General features: G+C 46.2%; 1 protein-coding gene across 2 annotated transcripts in view; it reads right to left on the bottom strand.

The window, feature by feature from the left end:
- Nucleotides 1–2,241: 2,241 nt before the first annotated feature.
- LOC144689895 (3-oxo-5-alpha-steroid 4-dehydrogenase 2-like) overlaps nucleotides 2,242–10,896 on the bottom strand; it is a 30,666-nt gene continuing 22,011 nt past the window's right edge. For both annotated transcript variants that reach the window (XM_078557389.1, XM_078557390.1), the window contains one exon: nucleotides 2,242–4,097. In XM_078557389.1, coding sequence (XP_078413515.1) covers nucleotides 4,031–4,097 — 67 coding nt within the window. In that variant the 3' untranslated portion in view covers nucleotides 2,242–4,030. The remainder of the gene's footprint in view (nucleotides 4,098–10,896) is intronic.

Genomic DNA, 10,896 nt, shown 5'->3' with positions numbered 1-10,896 from the left:
CTCAAGCTATATAACCACTTGTCTCTCTCTAACAGCGAGTGATGCTTATGGTCCCTTGTGTACTCTGGCTAATTACTGGTAGGGTATGGTATTTTAAGGAGTATTCACTTACCTTCATGTTTCCTGTGACATCATTGAACTTTTAATGGCACTGCACCCAGGTCCTCGAGGTTGAACTCCTGGCATTGATTGCCACTGCTTCCACAAAGTTTGTCTTAGGGCGTCCTAGACCCCTAGGGATAGATTATGGGTTGTATTTAATGCAGCCTCTCATGTTGGGAAACATGGTGACTGGGCCCACTTAATCATGGGAGAGGCCCCGCATCATTCTCCCAGTAATGGCAAAACCTCCCTGATTGAGTTGAAAGGGGGAAGGGGCTGTTGCAGGGTGTCTGACACCGGTGGGGGGGATGTCATTTAGGCTCATTAATGATCCAATTTGCACCCATTATCCCTGAGCCCACTACAATTTAGTGGTGGCTCAGGGATTAAATGGGAGCCACAGAGCTTTCCTGTGCCCTCAGAAGGCCACTCAACAAACACTGTTGGGTTAGCCAGTAGCATCCCAGAGGGGGAGGTCCCTCATTGTCCCTCTGCGCCTGATCGAGGAACCCAGCATTGAGCACGGGGTGGCCACTGAAAGCCATCCCCTACTTTTGCCTCTGGCCTCTGACCACCCCCGCGTCATCCCTTCTCCCATGACCTCCATGCTGGGACCGTCATCCTGCCCTCACTCACCTTTGACCAGGGGTTCCACAATGATCCGGGGCTTCTGGTGGGTGCAGTACCACCTGCAGCCACTGCTCTCGCTGGGGCTGACATGATGAGGAGTTCCGGCCTCTGATTGGCTGGAAGTTCTTGGTGGGCGGGGAAGGCCCTCCGGTGGCCACTTAAGTATCTGAAGGGCACCTGATTTCGTCGGGCTTTCCCCACGGAACTGACGGGGTCCTCTGCCAATTCTCTGACTGGTGGGGAGGTGTCAGCTGTGGCTCAGTCCATAGCACCCTCGCCTTTGAATCAGAAGGTTGTGGGTTCATGTCCCACTCCTAGAAACCAAGAACTGTGTTTGTACTCAAAAGAGTTGCAATCTGTGACTGTTGATAACTGGAATTCTCTGACTGGTGGCCAGGACCTCTATCGGCCTGAGAAAATCCCAGCCATCATATCTCCCCCTGCAAGGCAACATTAGAAAACCTTGGAGCCCTGCCTCTGCCATTAATGAGTGCCACAACATCAAAATCGCTTTTAGAACAACTTCCAGCACCTGCTCCAGCCACAATGCATCTCACTTTTAAAAGGCTTTAAGTAGTGTTGTCTAGCTTTAACTTGTGCTAGCCTCACACAATTTTGCACCTTTTGCTCGGGCATGCAGCCACTCCACTGCCTAGCACTGGATGATGCTGCAATAATTTAAATTAGCAGGCAGCTCAAAGTTAATGTGCTGCCTACATCATAATCGATGGGTGTGGGGCAATTCCCCAGCGGAGAAAGCGATCCTGTTTTCATTCCCTGTCCATTTCCGTGGCCATGTCTTCTGAAGAAAAATGCTTCCTGTGCACCACCAATTGCTCGATGCATTTGAATCGTCTGCCAAGGAACTTTCTCAACATGTTGTAGAGCGTGGAGGAGTCCACCATCACCTTGTAGGCACATGACAGCAACACTCTGCCATCAACTATGGAGCATGTGGTCACTTCAATGGAGCTTACAGATAGACAGTGAACCTGCTTTAGTTCTCTGTGCCACCAGTAATAGTCTCTCAGGAATGCTTGGAATGGCAATGAAAGACAAGTGCACGTCAAGTAATATCAATCATAGTTTCATAAAGACAAAAGCTTTATATTGAACAGCATAGAATGTGCTAGATTTTTGGCACTGTTGGGAATAAAGTGATCACTGATTAAAAATAAGTAAGGTAAAATAGGTTCAAAAATACCTAGATATTGTATAGGAATTGAAATTAAGTTAATTTAATTAGAAAATTAAACAAAAGGGCATTAAAAGTTTTTTTTAAAATACTTCACAGTTTTAGGAATAAACTTCAAGAATAGAGGGACTGTCTGTTAAAATTAAATTATTTAACTTGTTCAGACTTTATTTTTATGTGAGTTGACTGTTCTGTATCATTTTGGACATAATGCAGAGGTGTAATAATAGCACACCTTGTGATCTGAATTGAGTATTCACGTCATTCACATGGGTGCTTTGTCAAACACTGAAGGTGATCAAACAAAGACGAGGTTTGATATGAATCAATGAACTGTTTTATTTTAGAGTGAATGAACACGTAGAGCAAGGATACTAAAGAATGTACAGTTATGATCAGATTTAATTTATTCAAACAGTACAACATGTCTTCACATGGTATTGCAAAAACAATGAATACTTCCCCAATCAGGTTATAATTTTACTAGACTTAAGAAGGAACCCATGGAAATTTAAAGACACTAAGAGATTTGCACTGGTGAGGTCTAGAGAAGGAATTGCTGGAGTGAGCTTTGCTGCTGAAAGTTGGTTCAGGGATCCTCAGAAAACTGAGGGAAACGGCTTTCAACCTATGACTCAATGAAATGGGGAGAAGTGAACCCATTGGAAGTTGAGGGTAATTTTGGACTGGTTCCTGTAAAGCCTCTAATTTAGTTAAGAGTGCGGTGTAATGTATTCTGACCCATGGCTGATTCTGCCCCAAAAGTACTTCATGGACTGTTAAGTTCTTTGGGTCAGGAAAAATGCCACATAAGTTAATTAATTCATTCAATCAATCTCTTCATTTCTTTCTGTAGACAAGCTAAGAAATAACCATTTGTCTCATCTATGAATAAACAACACCATTTAGCTCAATAATCATCTTTTACCTAGATGCCTTTGAGAATACTATTTGCTTAAAAATATTAAAATCAAAAGCAACTCTTTCCTGCTAATTCTTTCTATGGAAAAATAATTTACATAATTTGTATACCGTGAGCCTATGATTTGTGGGGATTCTGTAAGTCTATCACCAGATTTCAGTGTGTAACTGACGGAACCCCGAGGAGAATGGTAAAGACCCAATTGCACCAAGTTTCTACCATTTCAAAGGGTTTCCTGTTGTATTGTAAGAAGCAAAAACCTCCATCCAGCCCTTAGGAGGCAAAGGGGCAGAGTCCAGAGACAGCAACTCTGTACACCAAAGCCTCTTAGACTTCAATGGAACCTGCCATATCAGTGCTGCCTGGTACACCACTTAATCTACTGGCAAGTAAAAATCCAAACAGTGACTTGAATTTCCTTAGCATGTTTCACGATCTCAGGATATCCTAAATCATTTGAGAGCGAATGAAATATTTTATATAGTGTAGTCACTGTTGTAATTTAGGAAGCACAGGAGCCAATTTCCAAACAGCAAGCTTGCACAAAAAGCACCGAGATAACCTTCCTTTTTAGGTGTGTTTGAGGGATAAATATTGGCCAGAACACTAGGGATAACCCTTCTGGTCTTCAAAAATGTGCCCTGGAATCTTTTATAGCATATGAAAGATCTCAGTACTGCACTGAAGAGTTAACCTAGAATTTGTCCTCAAGTTCCTTGAACCCAGGATCTTCTGACTCAGGGGTGACAGTGTTATCACCGAATCACAGCTAGACCTAAGTAGGCACCACCAATGTGAGCTGATTGCTGAAATGTCAGTTAAAAGCTTAAGTTTAAATTAAAGCCAATTATACTGTTGACCCAGCAGTTCCTTCAATCTCCCACTGTGAGCTCCTGAGGAAATTCAGGACCAAACTGTCGGTGAGAAGTACTTTATTGATCTGATGGTTTCTCAAAACTGAAAGAACCTGGCACTTGACTGTATATGGGTATTGAAAAAGTGTCTACTTTTTATCACCAGTTGTCATCAATTATAATATGTAACCATATAAACCGTATAAAGAATAAGCATAAAATCAAGTCAAATATCCCTTGTAACTTTAATTTTGATTTTCAAAATGTCAGGATTGATCTGAAGCTTGTATCCTGAGTTTAATATAGTTATTTCCAGATGTCTGTATGTCAAAATATGAGAGGAATCAGAACTTTCCTTGATTTTGGGTAGTCTTCAAACTTTTCCAGGTAATATCTAAATGCATGAAAATAAAAGCAATCAGTACAATGCAGAGCAGAACAGAGTGGGAATCAACAGGTTAAAATTTCCAGGGAAGAAATCTCGGAATGCCATTGAAGCGATGCAAGTGCTGCAGGATGGAACTCAACACTGGCTACTCTAACGAAAACAAAAAATGCTGGAAAACCTCAGCAGATCTGACAGCATCTGTGGAGAGAGAGACAGAGATAACGTTTCGAGTCCGTCTGATTCTTCTTCAGATCTAAAGGGAGGTAGAGATGTGGTGAAATATATACTGATTAAGGGAGGTGGACCGGTGAAGCTGGATGGAAGGCCATCGATAGGTGGAGGCAAAGGAGAGATGGCAAAAGATGTCATAAACAAAAGGTCAAAGAATTGTTAATGGTGGTGGTACTGGCTAAATGAGGTGCTAATGGTGACATTAAGAAAGCAAAATGTGATAATGGCTGGACCAGGGTAAGCACTCTGGGAAGTGACAGATGGCCCTCGTAGGGATGGGGTCGGGGAGGGGACGGTGGTGGGAAGAAAGACCGAAAATAGGCTAAAAGCTGCAATGAATGAAAATGGAAATAAATTTTAAAAATAATAATAATGAAAATAAGTGGGGGAAAAAATTAATAAAACTTAAAAAAATAAAAATGAATATGGAAAAAAGGGGAATGAAAAAGTGGGGTGGGGATGGAGGAGAGAGATCATGGTCTGAAGTTGTCGAAGTCAATGTTAAGTCCAGAAGGCTGTAAAGTGCCTAACTGGAAGATGAGGTGCTGTTCCTCCAGTTTGCGTTGGGCTTCACTGGAACATTGCAGTAGGCCAAGGACGGGCATGAGAGCAGGGTGGGTTTTTGAAATGGCAAGCGACAGGACGGTCTGAGTTATGCTTGCGGACAGACCAAAGGTGTTCCGCAAAGCGGTCACCCAGTCTGCGTTTGGTCTCTCCAATCTGAAGGAGACCGCATTGGGAGCAGTGAATGCAGTAGACCAAATTGAGGGAAGTACAAGTGAGCGCTGCTTCACTTGAAAGGAGTGTTTGGGCCTTTGGACGGTGAGGAGAGGGGAAGTAAAGGGGCAGGTGTTGCACCTTCTGCGATTGCATGGGAAGGTGCCGTGGGAGGGGTGGAGGTGTTGGGGGTGATGGAGGAGTGGACCTGGGTGTCACGGAGGGAACGGTCCCTACGGAATGCCGACAGGGGGGAGGTGAAAGGAAGATGTATTTCTCTAATGTATTACTAAGATGTATTACTCTGTAGTACTGGCTACTCTAACCTGGCAATGACTCCAGTCCAAATTCCAAACTGCTTTAGACCATAAGACATAGGAGCGGAAATTAGGCCATTCAGCCCATCGAGTCTGCTCCGCCATTCAATCAAGGCTGATCAGTTTCTCAACCCCATTCTCCCTCCTTCTCCCCGTAACCTTTGATCCCTTTACCAATCAAGAACCCATCTATCTCGGTCTTAAATACACTCAATGACCTGGCCTCCACAGCCTTCTGTGGCAATGAATTCCATAGATTCACCACTCTCTGACTAAAGAAGTTTCTCCTCATCTCTGTTCTAAATGGTCTTCCCTTTACTCTGAGGCTGTGCCCTTGGGTCCTAGTCTCTCCTACTAATGGAAACATCTTGCCCATGTCCACTCTATCCAGGCCTTTCAGTATTCTGTAAGTTTCAATCAGATCCCCCCCTCATCCTTCTAAACTCCATCGAGTATAGACCCAGAGTCCTCAAACGTTCCTCATATGTTAAGCCTTTCATTCCTGGTATCGTTCTCATGAACCTCCTCTGGACCCTCTCCAGGGCCAGCACATCCTTCCTGAGATACGGGGCCCAAAATTGCTCACAATATTCTAAATGTGGTCTGACCAGAGCCTTATAATGCCTCAGCAGCACATCCCTGCTTTTATATTCTAGTCCTCTCGAAATAAATGCCAACATTGCATTTGTCCACATCAGGACAAATAACATAGGTAAGATTAGGAAAGAGGACCTGTTTGGGGATTATCAGGAACTAGGAACTAAATTAAAGAACAGGTCCTCAAGGGTTATAATCTCCGGATTACTACCCGAGCCACATACAAATCGGCATAGGGACACAAGAATAAGGGAAGTACACACGTGGCTAAAGGAGTGGTGCGGGAAAGAGGGGTTCCATTTCATGGGGCACTGGCATCAGTATTGGAACAGGAGGGATCTGTACCGTTGGGACGGTCTCCACCTGAACCAATCTGAGACCAATGTTCTAGCGAAACGGGTAAATAGGGTGGTCAACAGGACTTTAAACTAGAAAGTGGGGGGGGGGGGGGGGGGGGGGGGAGGGTAAAACTCCAAGAAGTATGACTAATGGGAAACAAAGCAGCAGGTTAGCATGTGGGGGGGGTGGATTCAACTTCATGGAAAATTATGAAAAAACTGAAAAGAAAGGAGAGCCCAGGAGAGGCTATTAAAGTCCCCAGAACACAAAATAGGACAGAGTGTTTGGAAAGGGCTAGGAATCTAACTTCAAGCGCATCAGATAAAGGGACGACAATGAGAAAGGGGACGGGAAATACAGGACTGAAGATGTTGTATCTGAATGCACGCAGTATACGAAATAAGGTAAATGAGCTTGTGGCGCAGATTGAAATTGGCAGGTATGATGTGGTGGGCATCACGGAGACATGGCTGCAAGGGGATCAGGACTGGGAGCTAAATATCCAAGGATATACATCCTTTCAAAAAGATAGGCAGGTTGGCAGAGGGGGTGGGGTTGCTTTGTTAGTAAGAAATGAAATTAAATCGATAGCAAGAAATGATGTCGGGTCAGATGATGTAGAATCTGTGTGGGTAGAGTTGAGGAACCACAAAGGTTAAAAAACCATAATGGGAGTTATGTTCAGGCCTCCAAACAGTAGTCCTGATGTGGGGCACAAGATACACCAGGAGATAGAAAAGGCGTGTGAGAAAGGCAAGGTTACAGTGATCATGCAGGATTTCAATATGCAGGTAGACTGGGAAAATCAGTTTGGTAGTGGATCCCAAGAAAAGGAATTTGTGGAATGTGTACGAGACGGCTTTTTGGAGCTGCTTGTGGCGGAGCCCACTAGGGAACAGTCAATTCTAGATTTAGTGATGTGTAATGAGGCAGATTTGATAAGAGAGCTTAAGGTGAAGGAACCCTTAGGAGGAAGTGACCATAATATGATAGAATTTACCCTGCAATTTGAGAGGAAAAAGCTGGAATCAGATGTAACAGTATTACAGTTGAATAAAGGCAACTACAGAGGCATGAGGGAGGAGCTGGCCAGAATTGACTGGGAGATGAGCCTAGCAGGAAAGACAGTGGAACAGCAATGGCAGGAGTTTCTGGGAGTAATTTGGGAGACACAGCAAAAATTCATCCCTAGGAAGAAGAAGCATACTAAAGGGAGGATGAGGCAACCATGGCTGACAAGGGAAGTCAGGGACAGCATAAAAGCTAAAGAGAAAGCATACAAATGATAATCCCCAAACAGGTCCTCTTTCCTAGTCTTACCTATGTTATTTGTCCCGACGTGGACTACAACAACTGGATCCTCCCCCTCCCTCTCCAAAATCCTTTCAAGCCGGTCAGAGATGTCCCTCACCCTGGCACCAGGCAGGCAACATACCATGCGGGACTCTCGATCCTGCTTACAAAGGATGCTATCAATTCCTCTAATTATAGAATCCCCTACAACTACCACTTGTCTTTTTGCTCCCCCGTCTTGAATGGCCTCCTGTGCCACGGTGCCGTGGTCAGCTGGCTCATCCTCCCTACAGCCCTTTTCCTCATCCACACAGGGAGCAAGTACCTCGTACCTGTTGGACAAGGTCAAGAGCTGAGGCTCCTCTTTTCCTGAACACAGGATCCCTCTACCTGCCTCACTTGCAGTCACACCCTGCTGACCCTGACCACTGACCGAATTTGAGGTACTTAATCTACCGGGTGTGACCGCCTCCTGAAACAAATCGTCCAGGTAACTCTCCCCCTCCCGGATGTGCCACAGCGTCCGGAGCTCCGACTCCAGCTCATCAATTCTGAGCCGGAGTTCCTGCAGCAATCAACACTTGCTGCAGATGTGGTCACTGCGGCTCGCAATGGGATCTGCCAGCTCCCACATCATACAGCTACAGCACATCACCTGCCCAGCCATCTCGACTTAGTTAATTAATTTATTAATTAGCTTTGCAGTGTTTTTTTTTTTCAAATTTGGTGCAGATTCCCTACTAACCAATCAGGTCACAGCTTTCCTATGATGTCACTTTTTCAGTTTTATCCTGCATCCCCGCCGCTCTCCTCGCGCTCTTTTATCCTGGTGCCTAGCTGGTTTTCCCTGCCTACTGTTATTTTACCAGTGGAGAGGGGAGGTGTTGGGAAGCCTGCCTCACCTGTGAGCAAACTGTGGCCCTTAAATGGTCAATTAATGCTCACTTAAGGGTTTCCTCCTGCCACTGTTGTGATTTTACCTGTGACAGGGGAGGCAGGTGCCAGGTATCTAGCCATCTGGCATACTGGTAGCTGGGCAAGGGGGCGGTGCCTCCTTTTCGGTTCCCTTGTGCCAATCGGAGGTCCACACTAGGTAATTCCTACTCTTGCGGTTCCGCACTACCCCTGCCCTGTCAAGCGCGGCCCTTCATCCCTGCTCTCCCCCCTTGCCAGGGCTTGCTAGCCTGACGCTGGAGACCCCGGGATATCCTTCAAGTCTAGCTCCATTGCTGCTTTTTACCCTCCAGGGCTCACTTCAATCCCAGCAATGGCCACCGCTCCCAGTGGCACTGCTGGGACCAGTGGGCCGCCGGCCATTTGATTGCCCAATTGGGGCGCAAGACTCGCTTCAAGCCAACTAGCAGCCCAACAGCTGTTAAATGGCTACAGGGCAAACCAGCCAAACCCACTAGGGCTATCTGTACCTTGCTTGTCCTGCTTTCTACCCTTAATTAGCACATTCCTTAGATAATATCACCACCTTCGACACTTCTTTGTCCTTTTGTCTGTGACATCTTTTGGCTATCTCCACCTATCACTTGCCCTCTATCCAGCTCTACTTGTCCCAACCCCCCCCCCCCCCCCCCCACCACCCTTAAACCAGCTTATATTTCACCTCTCTTCTATTTTTACTTAGTTCTGTTGAAGAGTCATACGGACTCGAAACGTTAATTGTGTTCCACTCTGCAGATGCTGCCAGACCTGCTGAGTTTTTCCAAGTATTTTTATTTTTGTTTTGGACTTCCAGCATCCGCAGTTTTTTGCTTTTATCTTAGTGTTTAATTGACTGCCACTTCTCTTCAAGGAATGCCCACCTTGAAGAAGTATTGCTCTTCTCTCCGACAGGATTTGCATATCTCTCTTTTGCTTTGTTCACCTTCATTTGTTCACCATTTCTCTCCTTGTGTTTGACAAGGTGTTTACTAAAACCCGCTTTCACAGCCATATTTCCTTCCTCAGTGACTGTCTCCATCTCCGACTTACCCCACGTGGATTTCAACTGAAGTTCCATCCCTCATGTTTCGAACCCAACCAGGATTACAGGTATCTCCGGGACATACAACGCTCCTCGGACTGCTGTTCTTGTCGCATTCTGAGATCCACAATCAGAGCCATGCGCCGCCATATAAACACACTGGACCTCTCCCTCCAGCAGCACCACCGCACCCTTTTTCTAAGCTGCGCGTGCCCCCAGTTTCATTTTATTCTTCGTCTCATCCAACACCTCAACAAGAAACTTTGTCTCTTTCTTTCAGGTGCAAAGGAACACAAGCTCCAACAACTCATCGACACCAACACCCATCCAGGACCCTCCACCCCTGCCTGTCCTTCTGTCGCCATCCCGTCTTCCAACCCCAGCCCCGGCCGTGTATTCACCATACCCCCTGACCTTCCCCTCTCCGACGCTGAACGTTCAGTGCTCAGCAAAGGACTTAGTTTCATACCCTTACGCCCTCATTACAATGAATTTCAGGCTAGGCACGATGCTGAACTCTTCTTCTGCCGCCGTCGTCTCCGTGCTCACTTCTTTGGGCAGGAATCCTCTCCCCGTTCAACGGATCCTTTTACCCACCTCTAAAATTCTCCCTCCACCTGGACCCCTCCCTCTGGATTCTTACCTTCTCTTGATCTTTTCATTGAGAATTGTCGGCGTGACATTAGTCATCTCAATTTCTCTGCTCCTCTCACCCACTCTAACCTGTCTCTCTCTGAACTTGCTGCACTCCGTTCTCTAAGGGCCAACCCTGACATTGTCATCAAACCCGCTGACAAGGGTGGTGCTGTTGTTGTCTGGCACACTGACCTCTCCCTCGCAGAGGCTGAGCGTCAACTCGCAGACACTTCCTCCTACCTCCCCCTGGACCATGACCCCACCCCTGAACATCAAGCCATTGTTTCCAGGACTGTTACTGACCTCATCTCCTCTAGGGATCTTCCTTCCACAGCTTCCAACCTGATAGTCTCCCAACCTCGGACGGGCCGCTTCTACCTCCTACCCAAAATCCACAAACAGAACTGTCCTGGCAAACCGATCGTGGCAGCCTGTTCCTGGCCCACGGAACTCATTTCTTGCTATCTTGACTCCATTCTCTCTCCCCTTGTCCAGTCCCTTCCCACCTACATCCGTGATTCCTCTGACACCCTACATCATATCAACAATTTCCAGTTCCCTGGTCCCAACCGCCTCCTCTTCACCATGGACGTCCAATCCCTCTACACCTCCATCCCCCACCGGGATGGTCTGATGGCTCTTCGCTTCTTCCTCGAACAGAGACCCAAACAATCCCCGTCCACTACTACTCTCCTCCGTC

This window comes from Cetorhinus maximus, chromosome 14, assembly GCF_964194155.1.
Source record: "Cetorhinus maximus chromosome 14, sCetMax3.hap1.1, whole genome shotgun sequence".
Taxonomy (NCBI): Eukaryota; Metazoa; Chordata; class Chondrichthyes; order Lamniformes; family Cetorhinidae; genus Cetorhinus; species Cetorhinus maximus.
Note: the sequence above shows the minus strand (reverse complement) of the source record. Positions and strands in the feature narration are given on the sequence as shown.